General features: G+C 39.7%; 1 protein-coding gene across 1 annotated transcript; it reads right to left on the bottom strand.

Moving 5' to 3' along the window:
- Positions 1–2,943: 2,943 nt before the first annotated feature.
- Positions 2,944–23,851, bottom strand: p2rx7 (purinergic receptor P2X, ligand-gated ion channel, 7). The gene is made up of 13 exons (XM_034118347.1): positions 23,599–23,851; positions 18,659–18,806; positions 17,560–17,631; positions 17,371–17,443; positions 15,646–15,742; positions 14,347–14,427; positions 9,751–9,886; positions 8,370–8,506; positions 7,814–7,904; positions 5,250–5,315; positions 4,243–4,347; positions 4,044–4,151; positions 2,944–3,631 (listed from the first exon to the last, which is right to left on the bottom strand). The coding sequence occupies exons 1-13, from the start codon at positions 23,712–23,714 to the stop codon at positions 3,134–3,136; spliced, it is 1,728 nt and encodes a 575-aa protein (XP_033974238.1). The 5' UTR covers positions 23,715–23,851; the 3' UTR covers positions 2,944–3,133.
- Positions 23,852–24,247: the final 396 nt, after the last annotated feature.

The raw sequence follows: 24,247 nt of genomic DNA, 5'->3' as shown, positions 1-24,247 counted from the left end.
AAAACCTTCATAACACACAAGGGGACGGGTAATAACCGGAAAAGCATGACATGGGAGCTTTAAGTCAGGAAGTAGCATTATTAGTGATGAGTGGAGGGCATACAGGAGAGTGCTGAGTAACATGGGGTACAACCACTACACCATAAACCACAGCAGGTGGTTTGTGAACCCCCAGACGGCAGTTATACCCAACATAATGAAAGAGCTTGGTCGACCGTTAAAGGACATGTCCGTAGACTGAGAGGAAACCGTACAGAGAGTTTGTTGGCGGAACACCTCAAGGTTCTTGAATGGTCATCTTGGCTTGGCTCTGCTCACCCTGATGGACTGCTTGGACGCTTGTTCAAGGACATACACAAAGCCTTTCCAGTCTGAGTACCATTATGTCTTACCAAGTCTTTCATTTATCTCTGAGAAAAGCTTTTATGTTTAAATATGTGTATCAGTCATACTAAATAGTCATTATTTTGAGTCCTGATTCTCTTCATGTGTGAATAAAATGTTTTGCTTGGTTCTGTTGCCTCTTACTTTGCATTTCATGTGAAAAATGTGTATTAGGTAAGCGTGAATGTTATAACTCATTCATAAATGGACATGTGTATTAAACTTAAAAACAACGCACCCTTTCAGTAGTTATAAATGTTAGTGACTCATCAATAGATGGTGATGTGTTTCACACTTTACAATAAGGCTCCCTTTTGGCAGTTATCAATGTTAGTAACTTATAAATAAATGGTCATAAAGAGATGCCAAGAAACATCAAGATGGAAGGGGGGGAATCAACTCAGTGAACAACAGATACCAAGGATGCTGGCTGATTAAGAAGACGAAGTAAGCTAGGTAGCCAATATAAGGCTTAGCAGGACAGATAAATGTGGGCTCACTATTTGGCAAGCAACCGGTCACAGTTGCCCTGTTTATCTCATGTCTTATAAAAGCTTATTAATGATTTATAAAGTGTTCACAACTTAATTAATTAATTACAAACTATTCGTAAACCCTTTATAAGGGTAGTCTTATTGTAAAGTGGTACCATATGAAGCTAGAGCTATAGCAAGCGATTAGCTTAGCATAAAGACAGGAAGGGGGTTTTGCTTATAATGTAACAAACTATAAAAACTAAATAAAGCTATGCGCTTGAATGATTTCTTGACCAACAGAAAATCAATGTTCCCAGTATTTCTGTAGGGTGACAGTTTGTTTGGTTTTAGACTTTTATTCAACTGGGTAAAGTTCCAGCACAAATTCCTCATGAAGCCACAAACTTACATTTCTGTTTGAGTAAGGATAAAGGAAACAAGATGCCACATGTAATGAACCAGTAAGTTGAAAGGTGTTGTTACAAACAACGTTAGGGTTTAAATTAAGTCTTCAACACAGTGAATCACTGTGAGTTTCTGTTTTTTTCCATATAGGAACAAAACCCAATTTCTTCTATGCGATATCAAGTATGTAAAAACTTAACTCATGGGTTCAGGTTATTTATGGGACCAATTATCTTAGCATGTTAGTGATGTTAACAATTATTTTCTACTTTTCTAAAAGGCAAGAAGATGCTTAAAGGGAGTACATTTGAGAAGAAATGCTTATACAGTCACTTCCACTGCGCGTAGCACAGTTTAAGCGTGCCGTGCCAAACCCGGCCCGTTTTTTGTTGCGTTTCCACTAGGGGTAGTTCCGGCTAACGGGTACTGTTTTATTTTTTCTGGCTCTCCAAAATCCAGTTTCTTTCCGGGCCAACAACCAGGCTGAATATGCTAAACTAGTGAGAGAATCGCTGGCAAGGGGGCTACAACTACAACAAAATGAACATATTTTACCGTGATTTAATTGTAATACACGTTTCAAAATTATGCCGAAGTAACAACATACTGATACCGGTTAGTAAAAACCATGAATTAATGCTTTGACAAGTCTGCAGACAAGACGGCAGGCGAAAAACCTTTTAAAATGCATGTTTTCTGAATGGGTGCTAACAGCTAACGGCTGATGTTGGTTTTGTGTTTCGCATTGACGATGACGTCACGGCTCCGCCTACACTGCGTTACTATAGTTACTACCCCAGTTCCTAAACTGTAATGGAAACGCAGCATAAAGTGAGCCTGGCCTACCAAGGCCTAACTATACCGTACTAAGCCGTGCGAGGCCCTGCAGTGGAAATGCGCCATAAGATGCCAAATGACTTGACAGATATTAGTAAATGCAGTGATTTATTGTGAGGATTTTCCTCATCCTTTCATTCATCTCCTGACTGAACGCAAGCTAAAACACTTAATGCATTTTTCTTTTTGCTTTGAGAGGCAAATGTATCATTCCAACACAGTGAATTAGCTGTTCAAATGTTCCTTATTCTTTCCATTTAGGAACAAAATCCTTTTTTTCCATGCGATATGAAGGATGTGAACACATTCCTGGCAGGAAAAGGGTATTCTCTCAGCATGTAAGGGGTTTTTAAATTATGTTTCTGCTCTATATAAATGGCAAAAAGCTACTTAAAAGGGAGTGCATTTGAGAAAACCTGCTTATATTTATTAAGATGCAAAATGACTTGACAGATGCAAGTAAATGCAGTGATTAATAGACTCATTGAGGATTTTTCTCATCCTTTAATTCATCTCCTTACTGAATGCAATCTAAAAAAAGTTAATTCTTTTTTTTCTTTTTTTTTGCTTTGTAAGGCAGATTTTATGTACCAGCACTGTGAACTGACAGTTCAGAGTTTCAAATGTTTCCGTTTCTTTCCATTTAGGAACAAAATCCTTTTCTTCCATGCAAAATGAAGGATGTGAACCCATTCCTGGCAGGAAAGGGTATTCTCTCAGCATGTAAGTTTTTTTTTAAATGATGTTAATGCTCTATATAAATGGCAAAAAGCTTCTTAAAGGGAGTGAATTTGAGAAAAATTGCTTATATTTACAAAGATGCAAAATGACTTGACAGATATTAGTAAATGCAGTGATTTATTGACTCAGTGAGAATTGTTGTCATCCTTTCATTCGCCTTCTGACTAGACACAAGCTTTCAAAGTTAATGCATTGATTTTTTTACTTTGTAAGGCAGATTTAACGTACCAGCAGTGTTAGTGGGTTAGTCAACGGAGGAGTCTTTGATCTTTAAAGTGGACCCCCTCCTCTCACAGATCTCCGTTAGCGCAGGCCTGCATGGACACCATCCTGGCGGGCCTGAAGCCACTGTACTTCCCGTCTGGACTCGGGTACTCGCCCCGGACTCTCCCTATGCAGCAGCTGGGGATGGCAGGGTGGCTGTTGCTGGGTGGGACCCCAAACCTCCAGCTGATGTACTGACTATAGGCGCAGTGACGCAGGGCGGTGTGGCCTGGACCAGCGGGGGCAGACAGAGGGTCCCGGTACAGGAGGACGGCCTCCAGCAGGGAGCGACGCAGCACCAGCTGCTGGAACAGAGGAGACGAGGCAATGCAGGCGCCCTCGCTCCGTCTGCAGCACAGCTCCTCCTGGGGGAGGGAGGAGGGGGTGCAGCGGGCACACTTACACCAGGCGGGGGGGCTGGATTTTGGGGCCGGGTCAGGTTTATGGTCAAGGGGAGGCTGATGGTCCTGATCCACGCTGACGCCCGGCTGAAGCAGACAGGCTCTGAGGTGTCTTGTGTCCTCCTGTCAGGAGAAGCACACATCACTGTATCAAATGGTGAGAGTATTTTGGGGGGAGATAAAACAAATACAGGTGTGATGCTGTACAAAATAAATGTTTAGTTTTGATGATTTTTGAGTTATTGACTAGAAGTCTGAAACAAATTGTTAACGATAAGCACGATAAAACAATACAAAGCGTAATCTAACTTGATAAGAAGTTCTATAAACGTGATTTTCCACCGTGGGTCATAGCAATGGAGCGGGAAGCAATGAGCTTTTATTGTAATTCTAACCTGATTATGTTTCAACCCTGAAAGTTGCAAAAAAAAATGTACTTTAGCTTGGAGCTAAATATTTATTTTAGGTTTGAATGTCATTATTAGGACAGAACCACTACTATGTATTATTATTCAGACGTCTGCAGCAGGCTCACCTTGTGTGACTGGACAGATATCGGTGTGATGTCTTGTAAACTATTCTTCTGTGATCTCTTCACCAGTCGGATATTGTTTTCATCGACGTAAGACACGCAGAGAACGCACTGCAACACACATTATGAAAACACTTTAACAATGGGTTTACAGAAACATTATATGATACCACATCATCTGCTGTATTAAACCATTCATCACCTTCTGTTTGTCCTGGACTGACTCCACTTTCTTCTCGGAGTAGTTTTGTCCGACATCTGCAGAGTAACATCTGGTTCCAATCAGCCAGTCGATCATCAAAGTCGTCTTGAGAATAAGACAGAGTTTTACACTTCATGTACAACACACTCATTCTGCTTCAAATTCACTTTCCAATCCTCCATCTGCCTCTGATTTGAGTTTAAAACAAATATGCCTGTATCAATTTAAGAGGATGAGAAAACCCTTTCTCTGTTAAGTGCCTCCATAACCTAAAGCATTCATTTGTTTTCATCTTACAATTTATAAATTCAAATAGTTATCACTACAATTTCATTTTATTTCACTGTACAATATTTAATTTTACATTCTGTTCTTGTATATCTTATTCTATTTACATGTAAATAGACTCCTGCATTGACTTGATCACTTACACAATTCTCTGGGAACTTTGGGATTTTGGCCTTTAAAGACCATTTACACCAATAATATAATAAACAATATTCTGAAATAGCCCATTCTGCATAAGGTGCACTTTTTCTAGTGATACTTATGGTGTATATCGATCCTAATATTGCTTTATAAAAAGGGGTTTAAAGACAGTAGAGAGAGATAAAGTCAAACTCCAGACTGGGAAACATCCGCGTCAGTTTCATCACAGACACATCCTCCATGATTTCCTAACATGGTTTCACTCTGACTGAACGATTCATCTCTGAACGGAGACCATCATGCACCAAAGTCCACAGTGGAATCTGTTTTGTTGCATACAAATGTATTCTAAATAAGACTTTGTTTCTGCTGCAACCACAGCTCTTACTCTCAACATTCCCACCAATTGCGTTCTGCGGCGTTCTTCTCACATACTGAGCTTATTTAGCTCTTTTCTGTAGTGAAATTCATTCGGTTAGTCCAGATGCATCCACCATTTAAAATCTCACTTTAGTATACTCCAACACTGACGGCCATTGTGTATAAATGCATGAATGGACACTTTTGTGGTCTCTCACCAGAGCGTAGTACGACAGTGTTGATCCGATGTAGATGATGAGCACGATGAAGCTGAACTTTCCCGCCTGGAAAACACATCAACGGTCACTTTGATTTGATTTTTACACATTCTCGTCAAGGCTCTTGGACAAACTGAAGTCAGGAGCTCCTGTGGGCAAGGTCAAAAAGGATAGGATTGGATTTTTTATTGATCAGATATGGCATCGTGATCAATTTCCTCTCCACAAAGCAAATATTTTATTCCCTCGATTCTTTGGGTCCAGGTACATTTTTCCGTTTAATCAGAGCCAATTTGTTTCTACATTTTCCACCATATTGGAAAATATTATTTAAATAATATTAAAATATTTTTTCAACAATTACTCCTAAACATTTTGAGCAATCATCGCTTCTAAAGAAAATCACTGCTATATCACAGATAAATCTTATGTTTTATGTTTGATACAGTGTTGCCTTAGCTGGTGTGGGACCCAAAGTAATATTAGGCTTGGTAATGGACATGAAACTGTCTAACATTGCAAAAGCACTTTTAATGTATTTTTTGTTTTTATTAACCTGGAATTTTCTGATATGTTCATGTGCAATGCATTATTTGGTAGGTAAAGTTACAATTAGACGAAATAAAGCTCCAACAGGCAGAGGGCAGCTCAGGGGTCCTGTAGGTGAAATGCAAAAGGATTACAGGCATGACTTATTAGACCGAGCCGACAGTATGCAGCCTTGTGCAGTAATGTGTTTGTTTATTTCAGGTTAGCTAATGTGATGAAATGTCGTATAAAAGTATTGACATGAATGTTAATTGCATATGAAACTGAAACAAACCAGTGGTAATGCATATAATATATTTGTATTGTATTTTGTCGTAGTTTTACCAGTTAAAGGTTGCGATATGTGATACAATGTGTCACCTGCTAGCTTAAAGGAAACCTATCATGCTATATTTAAATGATATATTGTAGGGCCATACCTATATAAGGTATATTTATACGTTTCTGTTTTCAAAATACCAAACAGATCATGCATTTTAGCCATGCCTCATTTCGCTCTATGTGTTGTTTGCTGTCTACGGGTCTGATTCTGCTGACCACGCCCCCCTGCAGGAGAGGGTAGCCGTGCTCTGATCAGCTGCTGGGCTGTCAGAAGAGGGGGAGAAAAAGAGATCTCCGTCCTCCGTGTTTTCTTATAGCCTATATAGAGTCGTTATTCATTTGTTTTAAAGCTCAATAAATAACAAAGAAGACCTTTGACCGGCACTTTTCTAATTTTGTCCGGAAGATTTAAACTTTAACGGACATCTTGACCGGCGAAACAAACTGAAACTGAAACTCTGCCGCACGGTCCCCTCGTTCCTTGGAAGAGGCGGAGAGGTGGGTGTTTGTCATCTGCTGGTGGACTAACCGGAGAGAATTACAGTGCTTGCCTCGACGGGGAGGGATTGCATTGCAGCGGGAGCAAACGCTTGCCTCGGGGAGGGAGAAAAAAAGCCACAGCGGAGAATAAACAGAAGGGTAACCATGGTAACCAAGTCTTCTTCGCTGCTTTTGTGGCAGACTACAGCGCCACTTACAGGCCTGGCATATGTACTACAGCGTCTCCAGCACTTTCAAACAGCAATGGCCGTGGCTGTCTCCTCCTGATTGGTGGAGTTGGCCCAATAGCCGTAGCGCCACCGTCCTGACGTCAGTAACGTGTTCAAATCTGGATCAGTTTTTATCAGATCCGATGCAGCCCCTTTTTTAGAGATTTGGGTATGGAGGAAAATAGAGAGGGTTGTGTTTTCTGACACTTGGTGAGTTCCCTGGAACACCGGGGACACATATTCATGTATAAAAGACGTACAAAAGTGCATTTGACATGATAGGTCCCCTTTAATTGGACTAATGCCTGTATTGTAACCACCTTTAACTAAATAGCAAGTGCTGAAAGTGATAGTTAATGTGTTAGCGGGTTAATTGTAAGCAGGCTTTTGGTATTTTATGTCTGATGTAAGTTGGAGAATGTAAATGAATGTTAATGTGAAGACATCACCTATTAGACCGGGCCATGTGAATGCGTGCTTGTATATTTCAGAATGGAATAACGAAGTAAAAGGATTTTATAAGTCCTTTTTATGTCCAAGTGTGCAACACTGGCTCTAAAAGTTTGTGAAAATGCCTTCATTCCAAAGATTCGCTGCTCATGTGTAGATATTATTTCAGGGTGACCATAACACATTTGGTGCCGTTTGGTTAATAGGTAGGGCTGTGGCAGTACAAATCTAACTTTAAAAGGAAGAAATACTTGTCTGCATGCCTGTAATTTGTATATCTCAAAATCAGTGTATCTAATCCTCTTCACAGATGGCTGTTGTATTGCTTAGGAGCCAAAGTGGTGAGTGTGAAGTAAATCTGATGAGCAGTCCTCAAGCAAGCAGCATTTCCGGGTAATCAGCCTGTTCTGAACGGCCACTATACTCGTTAAGTCTAAGTCTAAATTCATTTGAACAAACAGAGAACTTAAAATAAATAAATATATGAAATCCCAAAAAGTAAAGAAAAAAATAAATGGGGGAAAACCAACCCACCTGTCCAAACACCATGACGTCAAACCTGATCCCGAAAGCTTTGTACAGCGTCCGCTCCTCCACTCCGTTCACTGCGTTGTACTTTGCATATCTGATCAGAAGACAGCCGATATGATGGATCACAAAAACACTGCAGCACACAGCTTAACCTGACAGAAGAGCCTCGGAAACTGAGCGGTTTATTTTTACGTGAAATCTGACATTAAATTGTGCCTGTTTTTTACTGGTCTCACTTATCCATTCTGTTTCATGTAAACGTTTAATTAGCAGAGGTTGTTCACACTGTGATAGCTTGAGCCACACTGATGTATTGGCCTTTTAGTCAATAAAATCATCAGCCAGTCATTGTATAGAACACTAAGACTACTTTATTTTGTATTCCATTGGCCTAAATGTTTTTCATCCCACAGGAAAACATATGGGGAACCACTGAAGCTCTGATTGTTTTCATATATAGTCCTGGCCTTGTCTTATCAAACCTTTGGCTTTTGGAGGACTTAAATAAACAAAGCTCCTACATTTCTGACTGTGAGGTTGACCTTTGACCCCGGCTCACCTGAAGTTGAGGCCGGGGTACAGGGTCCTGTTGCTCTCCTTCTCGTCCAGCCGTCTGAAGGAGTATCTGGGCAGGCAGCGCTGCACCAGCCGGTCCAGGTTGCAGTCCCATTTGATCAGGATGCCGATAACGCCACCCTGTGGTCAAACAGAGGGAGTGTGTGTTATATTATTAAACTCAAAACTGATCATCGGAAGAAAACACAGAAAAGGACCTTTTATATCACTCCCTGTTGTAAAGGCAATGTTAAATATCACATTCCGAAAAGCTAATTGAACATGTTGGGGTAGTTGGTGGAGGTTGTTTTTTCTCCTGGAGGTGAGGAACTAAGTGCATTAGTACTGCACTTGATGAAAGATAATTCTAACTATTTTGGAGCTACAGAAGAATTGAATGCATCCTCAATTTAATCTCATCAAGCAAAATATAAAATTGCTTGTTTTCATGATGAAGTCACAGCATCATTTCTTTCTATGACTGAGTCCTTCAATTCTTAGTTTATACATTGCCAATGGAGTTTCCAATTGAAATGATAGTATTTTTTTATTTTTCTAAACATTTAAAATGTGTGTCTTGAAATTTGAAAGAATCAGGGCCATAGGTGCAGTACAATCTTTTTTTTAAAGTCCATTTACACTGGAAGGAGGATTTTTTTTTTTCAGAGGCCCTGTTATGCTAGGGGGTTTTCCCTCTGTAGTGTTTTCTATAGGTTTTTGTGCATGTAAATGGTCTGCAAAGGCTAAAATCCTGTGTTCCCTCCAGAGGGAGTTTCTCTCCCACACACTGCCTCCTGCCTGAAACGCCTTCATTGGACTCTGTTTACTTCAGTAACATAATGACATCACTATGCAACACTTGCACTTCCATTGGCTAGCGCTCCAACACATTGTAGGTGATCGGCTAAGGGGCCAGTCACCTACAATATATACTCCAATATACTTTACTGTGACATGTTTTTATCTACCGAGTAGAGGCACTAAATACAAATATGAAGCTTAAAAAGAGCATAATAAGTCCTCTTTAAAGAAATCTTCTAGAGTGAAGAAACATCAGATAATTATGATAACAAATAAGAGCAGAAAACTAAAGTGATTTCTTAAGTACAAACGTTGTTTAGTATTTATAGTGTCATAGCTAACTTCCCACTTGCATCCAGACAATTTAAAGAAAGTTTGCAGAAGCTAGACTTCCTTTTTTTGCTTGTTTCATTTCAACAGTATTTGATCCCTAACTAAGGACAACAGAGTGAAACCCAAACAGTGAAAGTGAATTAGAGAAGAGCAGATCTGGTCACTGTGGTGTCAGTGAACTGTGGCTAAAAACCAAAACGTTGTTGGAAAAAATTATGTACAGGAAAATGTTTTAAAACATGTGCCCTAACCTCTATGGCCATCTCAGAGAACTTCTCCCCGGCCTCTCGAACGACGTCCCCCAGCCTGAAGATGGGACACAGAGGGTCTCCTGTTCTCTGACAGCTTCGCAGGTAGGCGTCGTTCATGTTCGGGAGGATGTTCCTTCTGCAACACAAGATGGACTTTAAAATTCACAGAAACCAAAAAATGATAAAAAATAAACAAATGAGCTTAATGCTTAAACAGTTTGATGATATGCAAATGAGACATGAAGAATAGTAAATAAACCCAGCCAGAGGAGAATAGTACAATTTTTTTTTTTTAATAGTTGCACCCCGACCATTTTCCCACAAATATCATCTCCTTTACTACAGAATATACAGATGAAGCGTCTTATTTTGGACAGTTTAAAATGCGAGGGTCGTGATCGGTTCGTGCACGTTCCGTGATGGCCGGCCGGCCCCCAGTCTGACTTGATACCGCCCCCGTGATAAATAAATGTAATTATTGTGAAGCCAGCTGCAATGGATCATTGATCCACCAGGGGGTGCAGTGGGGTTCCACACTGGAGTCATGTGTGGAGTCTTGTACAGTATGTCTGGTACTAATGTATAGCGGATCTTTGTTAAGATCCATATGTCACGGATAGGATCATAGTCTGTGCTAAATAAGACATGTAATCATTTACAAAACATCACCATGTTGTTATTTAACAAAATAATGTTGTTTAGTCGAAAAAAACGAACAGCAGCCGGCTCTCGATTTTTAATCCTAATTTAATCGTTTATGTTCGCCGAATTGACATGAAATCACTAACAAATATGAATATACTGTATTCAACTTCATTAAAATGTTATTAACGTGCCTAAACTCAGTAATTCACTAAAAATTACTGATCCCTCCGCGTCGCGTCGCGGAGGGATCAAGATCGCGTCGCGGAGGGATCTTGATCCCTGGGTGTTATTTTTCCCCATAATGACCAAGTCGCTGCAAATTATCCCGCTTATTACATGGCCACATTCTCAACAAAGTAACGACATGACTCCCAATATTAATTAAAATGCTTTTATGGATTTAGAAAATATTTTTATTGATTTAAAAAATAGTTGTATGTATTGATTTAAATTTACATGCATCCGCTAAGAAAAATAGTCCGTTGTTACCGTTTTTTTAAACAGTCAGAATGAAACGGCAGCTCTCAGCTGTGTGTTTACACTCCTAATGGCCCATCACAGCTCTCTCCCCCCCTGATCTTTCTTTTCCAACAGTTAAGTTAACTGTAGGTTACTCTGAGTGACAAGCTTACAGTTAGTGAAGTAACACTTTTTTTTTGTGAGTCACGACCTCGCTGTTTCATTCTAACATAACGCTCCAAATATGACTGTTTCCACTCGGACTTCAATACAGCAACACCATTGTTTGGTTTCCATGGTAGCGTGTCTCTTTAGTAGCGTGCACTCCTTTCCTGTAAATTACAGGTCCAGCCAGGCAAAACAGTAATATGAAATATGAACGTTAGTTTTTAACTGAAATGATCAAATAAAGTCAAAATGTCACAGTGTTTACAAACATTGACCCATACCGTTCACCAGCCCCCACCCCACTATGTTGAGTATAGCCTACTCTTTGTTTAAAACGAATTGGCCATCGGAATGTGTGTGTCCCAACCCCCCCCCCTGTGATATCTCTTCTCCAGCAGTCTGTAGTTTGTGTTCGCAGATCATCACCCTTAGCTATTTCAATTACCTCTCAAACAACCTAAACTAGTTATAAATGTTTATTTTAAATAAAGTATGTTTCTTCACATGTTAGGTCTATATTGAAGGTTCATTGAAAGTAAAGCTTACTTTGGTTCTTGTGCTCTAGTTCTTCAAGGAATCTTACTGAGAACGTTATGTTTCCTCTGACTGCTTATGCCAAAAGCAACGACAAATTATCTGTTTTAAATACCTTTTTAGACCGTAAACTTTAGAATGAAATGTAATACCGGTTAGTTTTTTGTGTTCATACTGACAGAAGAAGAAATAAATTAAGTATGAATGAGAATAAGACTTATGTAATGCAGCATCATTTGAGAAAAATAAATCAAAATAAGCATTATAAATGAACCCTGACTACTTGTGTTTAGGACTCACTGTATTTTGGTACTCTCTAGGTCTGTGGGCCAAATCCGGCCCCCGACTTCATTTGATTTGGCCCGCAAGAGCTTCAAAACATATAATATGTTTATTATACGGTTTCATGCCACTTTACAGAAGCACAATGTCCATAAACTACATGTACCACAATGCATCTTGTGACATGCGCACTGAAGAGACTTGCAATTATTTGAAATTATTTGCCCTAAACTTCTGCTCTCAGACATAGTTAATTATGAAGCTTTTGCTGTGCTGTCCCTCCTAACCAAACTCGGGGTGTGTGTGTGTGTGTGTGTGTGTGTGTGTGTGTGTGTGTGTGTGTGTGTGTGTGTGTGTGTGTCTTTATGACTCAGAATATGAATAAATTGGGATTTGATATGGGGGGGGGGGGTTCTGTTAGAAGGTGCGACGGGGGAGGGGGGAGAGAGTTAGACGCTCGTGAATTGTCAACGGGGGGGGGGGCCTCTCTGCACGGAGGAGCCGCGGAGAAGTGAATCACAGTGATCTGCTATTTTAAAGTAAATTCAACACATATCGACCCTAAATATAGCATATATTAAGAACGAGAAAGTGTTAACATCGTTTTTTGTAAACATATGACCAATGTGCGAGGGTGATGACATCAGAGCATCGTCCTATGGGCTTAGCCCCGGACAGGTACAACAGGTATTCACTCAGAGGGGGGTAGTTACCCATTTACATGTCAAAAAGCAACAAACAGTAGGCGGGTGGGGGATGGTGAACGTTTACATTTCTCTACAGAATACATTTAATTTAAGGGGAGCAGTTACTGAGAAGTATATAATGAGAACTGCTACCAATGGTGGCCTATTTAGTTTATTAAGAAATACATATTTTTTTTATCTGCAGTAGGAAATGCAGAGAGTAGCGACAGGGCTGGTCCAACCTGATCTGTAAAGTGATCTAACTAAGTGCTATTCATTTTCTTGACGGGGAAGTGCAGTGTAAATGGGGGGCTTATATGCATTTGAAAAGCAATATAAATCACACAGTTCGTATACAATAGGCATTAAAAGCACCATCGATAACCATTGCCCTTCTCCTATTCAAACCAAAAGAGAAAATGCAGATATTACACTCTGAAAAGAAAGGGTAGACATATCTGTACTCTTAGTGCCAAGTAGCTAAGCTATTCATTCGCAGAAATGTAAAGTGATCTATCTAAGTTCTATTCATATTCTTGACGGGAAGAGTTAGTATACAATAGAGTTAGAGTTAGTATACTTTAAAAGCCTTCTCCAAATCAAACCAAGATATCTTGGGTATTCACTCAGAGGGGGGTCGGTGAACCGGGCAGAGTTTTTCGCCGGTCAACGTGTGTGAAAGTTTAAAGTTCAATCTTCCTTATTGAGCTTTATAACAAATGAATAACGACTATATATTATAATAAAACTATATATTGAGCTTTAAAACAAATGAATAACGACTATATATTATAGGAAATGAATAACGACTATATATTATAATAAAACTATATATTATTATAAAACTACATATATAGTTATATAATAAAACGACTATATATTATAATAAAATAAACACCGGCTGTTGTTATGCCTGCTGTAACGTTTACTTACTCCGTTCTCCGCTTAAGTAATTATGCCGTTACAAGCTTCATAGTTGTATTTATCATCTAAATTTGCCGAAACAAGTTTAATATTCTGAAAGCCAAGACTTTGTTTATTTGAAATCAGATGAAAACAAACTGTAACGGACCCATTTTATTCATATTCCGAGTCATAAAGACTTTATTTAAAATAAACATTTATAACTAGTTTAGGTTGTTTGAGAGGTACAGCTACCATTCTTTAATTAGATGTTTGATAAGTGCAGATCACATAGTAAAACACGTATACAGATACATTATTTTGTATTTTTATTAAATTCGACAATGTCAATTTCACTTTCCACTATGTCCACCGTTGTTTTTCACAACCAATGGCAGAACTTTATTGAGGCCTGTAATTAGTCAACTACAGGTCTCTTGGGTCAGTCTTTTTCTTCCAAAAAGCTTGTGACAAGATGTTATTGCTCTTGGGGCATTAAAAACAAGATTTTAACTTTAGTTTTTTATATAATATCTGCATTTTCTATTGTGAAAAACTAAGTCTTAGTTATTTAATATATAGCGCCATCTCCTGGTTAAACCCTGAAATTGGAGAATAGTGGGAGGGCCTAACATTCCTGGATACTGGTCTTTGGCAGGTCTGAGGCAGGTAACTGGCTGGCAGTAGGCAGGAAGCTGTATGCTGGCGTCCAAAATAAGAGGCTCCATCTGTATACATTCTTACTTTTTATGACATTAATATTTCTCAAATATACATTAAGGTGCGAGGAATAACATACTTTAAAGCTAATTCAGTGTGTTGAGGTTTTTCTCATTGTTTTTTTAAGATTTAAACTGCGGCACACACAGCTGCGTAAAGTTAGGAAACTGTTTCAAAGTCCATCAACATACAGCCTCACCGGATGTAGTTGAACGCAGGAAACCTGATATTGTTTTTGATGAGGACGGTGAAGTTCTCAGCTGCTGCCAGCAGTGCAGGCCTGCATCAAGGACAATTCTGAACGTTATACAGTGTAGGCAATGCAGTACATTTTCATTGGGAAACACAGATTAAGAAAAATACTGTATCCTGATCTTAATGAGACTCAAAAGATGAGGAATATGTTTTAAAATGCATGACACATATTTAGTTACATTCTCTAAAAAGCCCCTGCAACATCAGCAAACAGCAGAAACTTGTTAGAGACTAGCCGATGTAGATAGTGTAGCATTTAGCAGCTAAAGGAACAGATTTCCCTCGGAAGATGGTGGAGACCAAAAATAGAGCTAAAAGAGAGACAATGCGATACACTACTGTAAATGAAAAACAATGTGCAACTTAAATGTTATGATGTCAGTGTTGTGTTCACAATGTGTGTTATATAGGTTTTAGGCATGTAAATGGTCTGCAAAGGCTCAAATCCCAAACTTCACGCGAGAGGCCTTTGCCCATCACATTGTGAGGGAAATCTGTTCCTTTATCTGCTAAATGCTACACTATCTACACCGGCTAGTGTCTAACCATTTCTGCTGTTTGCTGATGTTGCAGAGGCTTTTTAGAGAATGTAACTAAATGATGTGTCTCATATTCCCAATCACAACAGAACAACCAATCGGAGCAGACTGGGCTCTGGTTTCAGGGTGAAAATTGGTGCTGCAGCACAGGCAGTGTGAGAAAAATAAAGACCTTTTTGAACATTAAAGTATGTAAACATGTCACAGTAAAGACACAAAATACAAATATGAACCTGTAAATGTGCATCATATGTCCCCTTTAAGTTATATTTTGTTTTATTGGTTCTTCAAAATGATATCAGAGGATCAAGTGAAGTTAAAGAGGACATATCATTCTCATGTTCAGGTTCATATTTGTACTTTGGGTTACAACTAGGACATGTTTGCATGCTTCAGTGGGTTATTGAATACACCCGTACCCACCCTCTGACTGATACGCTCTATTTTAGCACATGTCTCTTGAATTACCCTTCTGGAAATGCCAAGTTTGCTTTGATTGGCTTGCAAAAACATATATTCTGCACATTAACAAGCTGTGGGTGGAGACCCCTCAGATGGGGGGCAATATTCTAATGAGCCTGCATTTGATATGGCTTGTTGAATCCCATGTTTTCTGATTGAGGCAGCTCACAAAAAAAGGCTTGCCCAAGTCAGTGGGTTGTTGGGCACTTCAGATATATACAGTAAATGTTTGTGCAGTTTACCTCGGAGGACTCCTCTTTGTTTCCACTGGACACCATGCAGAGACCTCGCAGGTTTTCCTCAACACGTCAAACTTCACACATGATCCCGTCTTAATCCCTGTACAGGGAAACAAACAGTGTTGTATTTCAACTCAACTGATTCTGTCACAACTCAGTATGAAAAAACGTAGAAGATAAGGTGTTTACAGTTCGACTGTGGCACAAATCTTTAATTTAGCAGAGCTGAAAGCTACTGCCTGAGGATAACACTGCAACACGTTCTTGATAAATTCCTCTTCCTCTTGTGGAAACAGGTGTTAAATGAAACGTACTCGCTTGGGAAAAGAATGTGCTGGCGGATAAGACAGAAGTGAGATATTCCATAAATGATAGTCACACAAAGTTGCCTCTACAAGTCTAAATCATTTGCTTTCCACAGCAACATTTTTGACTTGTATCGACACTATTGTAATAATGACATTTTCTTCCAACTAAATTAATGGGTAATGCTTCCAAAATGAGGTCTGGACTGGAGGAGTAAACAGATCTGTTGCATGCAGCGGTGGAAAGTAACTAAGTACATTTACTTATGCACTTTACTTTATTTTTATAATTAATAAATATAATTATTTTACATTTAAATAAAACTTTATTGATCAAGGGTCAATAAAATAACCTCCACATTTACAAGATGCAACATTGGAGGGATAAACACATTATTGCATCAATAGTTATAATGCAATGATATACTATGTTTCATTTTGAAATTAGTTATTTGACTTTAGTTCTTCAAGTTTACGTTGATGCATATTCTTATATACTTTATGTTTTGTAGGAGTTCTTCGGCACAATGGTGTTAAAACTTTTGCTTCAAGAAGGCTAAATCTAATTTCAGGTCAATACTCCAGAAACCCACATTTCATTTACAATAAAAAACGCTGCAAGAAGCTCAAAACTGAAACAGGAACACAAAAAAGTGATGCACACAGCTGGGACCATTGGCTTGTTGATGTTTGTGGATTATAAAGTAGGCCAACTGTCACTGTTGGCAGAGTTAGTCTGTTTCATAATTGTGACAGCATATTTGAAATGGCTAGGTTAGCTACGTTAGCTAGCTAGCTTACAGCAGATCTGCAATAACATTTGAAGGAATCATGCGATCACTTTGTCATAAGCCAAACATGTATTACATTTCAGGTAAGTTTCCACTGACATTTTTCCAACTTTATAATCCCCGAACGTCAACAAGTGCTCCGGTCCCAGCTGTGTGCATCACTTTTTATCGTCCACCGTTTTGTATTTGCAGCGTTTCGTTCATACAGGGCTTTTAGAAACATTGTTGGTGAAGATGTTTCTTTAGCTGCATGTGTTTTGGCAGGTGTTGTTTTTTATATTTGCATAATCTTTTGAAACTGCAGCGTGTTTCTCAGAATGGAAACGTTTTGAGCCGTTGCATCGCGTTTGCACCTGTAGGCCACCATCCTTTTTTTTTTTTTTTTTAAACTGTGGCTTTATACTGAACAAAGAAATTGCAATCTTGAGCACTGTCTTTGTCTCTTTTTTCCCCTCCTCTCTTAATATAACCGGCCCAAGCACAGCCCCCCCAAGGAACTTGTTCAAGAATTGCCTCTGCAATATCTTGATAACTCTTCCATCATTGGTTGCATGTACAGTAGGCTTTACATTACCCAGGTTACTACAGTAAGTTGAGTGCATGTAAATGTAGAGAAGGAGCAGTGAGTGTACCGTGGCTCTGCTGATCCCAGCCTCCTTTCTCACAGTCCTTATCAGTGCGACACAATCTGCCTTTAAGGGGAACCTGGAATATAAACACTGCTGTGAAATAAGTAATAACCTTTCATCGGAATCATTGTACAATTAGGAGCACCTTTAACTACATAAAATGTGATCAATAAGGATGGTAAAAAAGAGCACCTCTGGGCATTTCCCCTGCTTCTGATTCTTTGTCATGAGGACATTGGTCACCACAAAGAAGGAGTTTTTTTCCTGAAAGTCAGAAAAGAAAACATAAATTCTGCTCTTTACCAAAGACCTAAAAGAGTGGTATAGGAATGAGTGATAACACCTGGACATGACTTAGCATTTTACCAGTTCTGGATCTCTCTTCTGAAAGTCAGCGTTTTTTCTTAACGTGTTTTAGTTGGCCTCCTAAATAGGGTCTGTAGTTAACACAAGCTAAAGAAATGTTTGCGTTTTGTTCTACAACATTAAATATGTCTGCAATTACCTTAAAGGTGGGGTAGGTAATTTTGGAGAAACCAGCTCGAGTGCGCTAGAATTTGAAAATACACAGCCGGAACAAATCTGCCACTTCCTTACAGAGCCCCTCCTCCAACACACACGAACGCGCTCATGACCAATGAGGGCATGAGATAAGTTTGTGCACAGATGGAAGGCTGACAGGCAGGTAGGCCATCCAGTTATTTTAGCCGGGCCGGCTAAAATGATTGGTCGTGCTTTTTACAGTACTACGGCTTCCACAGATTAATTTTTTTTATGGATTTTTTGTCAAAGCACTTAAGATATTCATTGCTATCGGGATGTTAAGAGCATTCCATGGAATATAACAAAAAGTGTATCTCGAGCCGGTTTCTCAAACTTACCTACCCTACCTTTAACAGGCCATCGGGAAACCCCCCGGTCCTCCCGATGGCCAGTCCGGGACTGTCGGGAAGCGTTTAAGCTTCTATGTGTTATAAAATGGGCAGTTGCTTACAAGCGACTAACTGACACTACTAAACGTAAACACGCAGAATATTGGCTGCTTAACGCTAGGTAGTTAGCTGGTAGTTTGTTTATGCATTACGTTACGATAATTCAAAAATCACAAAGAAAATGTAATGGGGTTATAATGCTGAAAATACATGTAAGTATCATGTTTGCCACAGATCTTATTTTCAGCAATATTCCAAAATCCAATGGAAAAACCCTTGTGACGCTAGCTCTCGGGTAGGCATACAACAATACATTATCACTGCACCACTCTATGCCCGGAGCACGGAGGACCTCCTACCTGTGAGGGCCCGCTGTAGTCCACCACATCCCAGACGACGTCCCCGACCCCGGGGAGCTGCGTCTGAGCTACACCCTTCACCTTGGTTGTGACAGAGCTCACCACCAGGTCAAACTCCTGGTAACTCCTGTTCCATAGCAACATGATGCTGCAAAATAAGAACCAAAAAAGAATAGGTTGGTTGACAATAAAATGGAGTCTTGTGTAATGCCATGATACACAATATGTTATAAAAAGATTCAGTAAAATACTCGCACTACTATAAGGGTAATGTGAATAACATTGCTAACTTATCTAATAGAAATATTGGATTTTATTTTTTAATGCGATAATAAACGCAATTCATTACCATCAAGAGCAGTTTCTCCACAAATGTGATTTAGATCTAAAACAGTGTAAGGCAGCAAATCCTCACAAAAGATAAGTGAAAGAGATGTTTGTTGTTTAAATGTTTTGGGGATTTTTTATTTTCAAAACAGTAATTTTTTGTCAATCAACTGATCGTTGCAGAGCTAGTCATTTATCTCTGCCTCTGATGCTTGCATTTTGAACAATGTTTTTTTTTATCTGTCTCTTGATGATTGCACACTATCCCAGTAATGTCATATTTTAAAGTTAAATCAAAAAGAAACAAAATAATTAGGGCTGTCAGTCGATTAAAATATTTCATCGCGATTAATCGCATGATTGTCCATAGTTAATCGCAATTAATCGCACATTTTTTATCTGTTCTAAATGTACCTTAGAGGGATATTTTTCAAGTTTGTAATACTCTTATCAACATATGAGTGGACAAATATGCTTTATATGTTTGTTTATTATCATTTGAACAATGACAAATATTCTCATGAATATTAAACACAACAACCTCTGAACATTACAAATATTCGCCTCAATTCAACCTGGAACCTCTCTCATACAATAATACAGTGTGTGTGTGTGTGTGTGTGTGTGTGTGCGTGTGCGTGTGCGTGTGCGTGTGCGTGTGCGTGTGCGTGTGCGTGTGCGTGTGGAGCTATGTGCAGCTCAAGGCATATATGCTCGAACGGGAGCTGCCTGGACGCTGCAATCATGTTGCGCGGGCCGCCCAGGTATATTAACGGCCACCCAAGTATATTTCGAGACCCATTTCGTTTTTTGTTTTTTTATTCGTCCCCGACCACGACCCCATCTGCGATCGATTAACTGGACAATGATCCCTCGCTCTACGTCTCCTGTACCCAGTCCCGGACTGGCCATCGGGAGGACCGGGGGGTTTCCCGATGGCCTGTTAAAGGTAGGGTAGGTAAGTTTGAGAAACCGGCTCGAGATACACTTTTTGTTATATTCCATGGAATGCTCTTAACATCCTGATAGCAATGAATATCTTAAGTGCTTTGACAAAAAATCCATAAAAAAATGTCATCTGTGGAAGCCGTAGTACTGTAAAAAGCACGACCAATCATTTTAGCCGGCCCGGCTAAAATAACTGGATGGCCTACCTGCCTGTCAGCCTTCCATCTGTGCACAAACTTATCTCGTGCCGTCATTGGTCATGTGCGCATTTGTGTGTGTTGGAGGAGGGGCTCTATAAGGAAGTGGCAGATTTTCTCCGGTTGTGTATTTTCAAATTCTAGCGATCTCGAGCCGGTTTCTCAAACTTACCTACCCTACCTTTAAGTGGCCTGCCTCACACAGGGTGACTGGCTGTCTACATGATGTGGCCTGCCGACATGGCCACTGTCATGCAGATCATAAATCAAAGCCCTTGATTGGTCTCTGTGTGTCATTCAAGCTCGGGATAACCTCAGCTCAGGTGAGGTAAAGGACTCTCTGAGTGTTTAGATAGTTAACTTAGTCTAAGTTCTCAGTGGGTCTCAAACGGTTTGGTCACCATTTATGTAAACACATATTTCCATTTGAGGGGGGAGTGATTAGTAAAATATGCATGAATAAAAAAAACAAAAAGGTGAAAAAAGGTAAGATACACTTTTAAAACTTGTTGAGAGCTAAAACTAGTCTTTGCTGCTGCCTCAAAGAGGAGAGGAGGGAGAGAAGGGAGACAGGAGAGGCTGATTCAGGAGCACAGACACACTCACAACTATAAATGAACCAAAAATAAATAAACAAGTTTCAGTGTTTTTTCATATTGGATATGGTATGTTATTGGTTATGGCCATGATTTTATGATTATTGAAATGTATACAGTTCTGTTTCATATAGGTGTTCCCATAGATCTAGTCTCTTTATTTTCCCCTCAAAATGCACCAGATTGATGCATTTAACTCCAAAATTTAAAATAAAATCTTACCGGGTGGGGGAGCATGCCCCCGGACCCCCTAGAGGATTTGAGGTCCACCACCACTTAAAATCACATGGATAGGTTCCTAAACACATTTACCATTTTTTGAAATAGTAACCCATGTCCATATGTTTATTTGTCGGTAGTAGATTTAAACTATAGGGCTATCACTATGGGCCCTGCCTGTACCTGTTCGCTCTTCCATCGCGTGAAGAGTCTGCTAACAAGCGACCAGAGATGGGGTCGTTACTACAAAAAAGTTATATATTACATATTACATATTACTTTAAAAAAAAGTAATATATTACACTACTTCGTTGCTCTCTACATAAAGTAACTTGTTACTTTACTCGTTACTTTACTCGTTACTTTACTCGCAGGGCCGGCCCGCCCCTCCCTACAAGCAGATCACGCAGACTGCTAAAGTTTGAAATGTTCTCTTTAGTTCAGTTTCCATTGTCGCATAAGACTGATCCAGATAGCTCTGACTATGGCTGTCCTCTGTCTCCTGCTATCTGTATTTTGCGCAGCATATCTCTGAACGATGCGATGGTGATTCCACTGTGCAAATGGGCAACATTTTCTCTACTATGAAGGATGCTACAAGCCTGTCCATCTCTGCTTTGGTTACCGGTAATTGTTGCTGCTTCGGAGTCGGCAGCGGCGCACTCACAACATCCTCACTCTGGGTTCGGGGTCCTTAGCTATTAGCTTCACCTTAGCATGTGTTCTTTGCAGGTGTTTGTTGAGGTTTGACGTGGTGTTTACAGCAGTGGATAACAGCTTCTGGCCTGGACACAGTTTGCACCTCACCGTCACATTCCTGTCTATTCTTCGGACGAACTCAAAATAATGGGCATACCTCCACCCCTCGAAAGTTATCGCTGACTCAGCCATGTTTATGCAGCACTGCACGTGGAGATGTGGACGCGCAAGTCGCGCAGATTACGTACATATAAACCTGCGGCGGAAACCCCTCTTGTCTGTCAGTGTGATTATCTGTGGCGACTGGTCATTAGGGGCAGGTGGGGCACAGCCCCACCTCGTGTCAGCAGAAAATATTACACATAATGATTACAAAAAATGCAAAGAGATGCAAAAAAATAAATAAAAAAATATATAAAATATATTTTAAGGTCATGTTTAATCATCTGATTTGTCTGTACATTGCTGTTTTAGTCTGTGTTCTTCTAATTAGTGTCTACAGTGCCGTTTTGAGCCCTGTGGGACAAAACCTGATCATGCCCCACCCTCTCACTGTCAAAGTGAACGGTGACTGTAAAAACTACACTGCGCATGCTCAGAGTATTTTTCAATGTAATGTGTGTGGCAAAAAAAAAAAGACCATAGGGGCACAGAGCTGCCATCCCCACCATACGTCATCTCACATCATTCAGAGCTGATTGGCTGTAATCAGCTCTGATTCGTGTGCCGCGAAAAGTGTGGTGTGTGAAGAGGAGACGAGAGAGCTGCAGTGACGCGTCCTAAAACCAGGAAGTAAGCTGCAAAAAAGCAATGAGGTTTCTCCATAGGATTTTAGAAAATAGCTCGAAATAAGATCTGTGGGAAACGTACCTGTTAGATAAATGCACGTTTTGTTCAGCCGGATAACATCCACATGTCTACCCTACTTTTATAATTTTTTTATCATAAATGTATCGATTAGATTTATGATAGACTTTTGAAACTACAAGAAGATAAGGAGGACTTTTACAAAAAAGTTATAGAAATTTTTGTCCAGAAGGATAGGCAAATGGACTTCATCTTCAAGTCAAGGTAAGACCGCAATTTTTTGAAAATGGGATCTTACTAAGAGAGAACAATTCAATATTTAAATGATAAAATTACATTTTTTGGGTATCCTTTTGTTGAACTGTCTGTTTAAAATTAATCGAAGCATCAGACAAAAAAAGCTTTTGAAAATAATATTATATTTTGGTTTAGGTCAAAATATAATATTTGTAAACCTGAAGAGTCAGTGCCAGTGCCTCACCAGCCATGAACCTCACTGCACGTCACTGCAGAAGCTTATATATAGACATCTAAGTTTTTGTGCCCCACCACTTTTGTACATATAAAAACGCCACTGGTGATTATGACTGATTTTATAAAAGTAACGAAGTAACGCGTGTCGGGGCAATGTTAGTAACTGTAGTGTGATTACTGAATTATAAAAGTAACGCGTTACACTACTCCGTTACCGACAAAAGTAATATTGTTACACCCAACTCTGCAAGCGACCAACAGAAAGGTTAATGTTGTTGCACGTCAAAGGCACGTCACCTCAACAAAAATATTAAAACAAATATTCTACAGAGTATTACACAGAATAAGTAAAATATTGACAGTGACAACATGTTTGGGAATATGGGTAGGCTACCGTATACATATAGCTACTGTGAATAAGTAATACCATACACAGGCAGTTCCTACCAAATAAAAGTTCGTTTTTTGCTAACTATATCAACGAGAGGCGGTTGAGTTTCATTTAAACGCTAATATCAGTTTGTAATCCAGGACATGGCAGCCGGTAGTAATGGTGACCGACTGACCGGGACCTGTGGGGGTGAATCCTGAGCAGCAGAGAGCAGGCTGCCGCTCCCCGGGCAGACCACCGTGGAGCAGGCGGTAGAAGACGGAGACAGTCCGGGTCACTCACCAGATGAACAGCAGAATGGCTCCGTTCAGGCTCCACTTCAGAGAGCCGAGCTTAACGCTCTGGATCCGGACCAATTTGTTAGTTTCATACTGACACAGAACTCCGCAGCACGGCATGCTGTTGCTGTTTCAGGGTGCTTTCTGTAGCGGAGGAGGAGAGGAATCTCGGACTCACTGCTTGACTCTTCTTCCTGTGTGCACGCGGTCACATGTCCAGACTGCAGGCTGCAGCTGCTCAACATCATCACTGCAGCTGCAGCATTCCACTGAAACTGAGCGAAAAAGGCTAGAAAAACAACCAAATACAGCAGCATTTATCTTATTAATGAATGCGCACACGTGTTACACACAGTGTAGGAAAGTAACTAAGTAGATTTACTCAAGTACTGAATACATTTCAAGTGTTTTATCTAAGTATTTTCTTTCTTTGCCACTATTCTACTCCACTACACACTCAAAGGGAAATATTGTAGATCTTACTGCACTACATTTATTTTACAGCTTTAGTGACTTTAAAGATTCAGATTTTGACATACAAAACTTAAAAAATATTATGTTTTGATGAAGATGAAAGTATCCAACACTATAATTAAATGCATCTGAAACAATGAATTTGGAAATGTTATTTTAAATACAATTAAATCAAGTTA

The sequence above is a fragment of the Trematomus bernacchii genome, unplaced genomic scaffold (assembly GCF_902827165.1).
Source record: "Trematomus bernacchii unplaced genomic scaffold, fTreBer1.1, whole genome shotgun sequence".
In the NCBI taxonomy this organism is placed as follows: Eukaryota; Metazoa; Chordata; class Actinopteri; order Perciformes; family Nototheniidae; genus Trematomus; species Trematomus bernacchii.
This window is presented reverse-complemented; position numbering and strand designations above follow the sequence as displayed.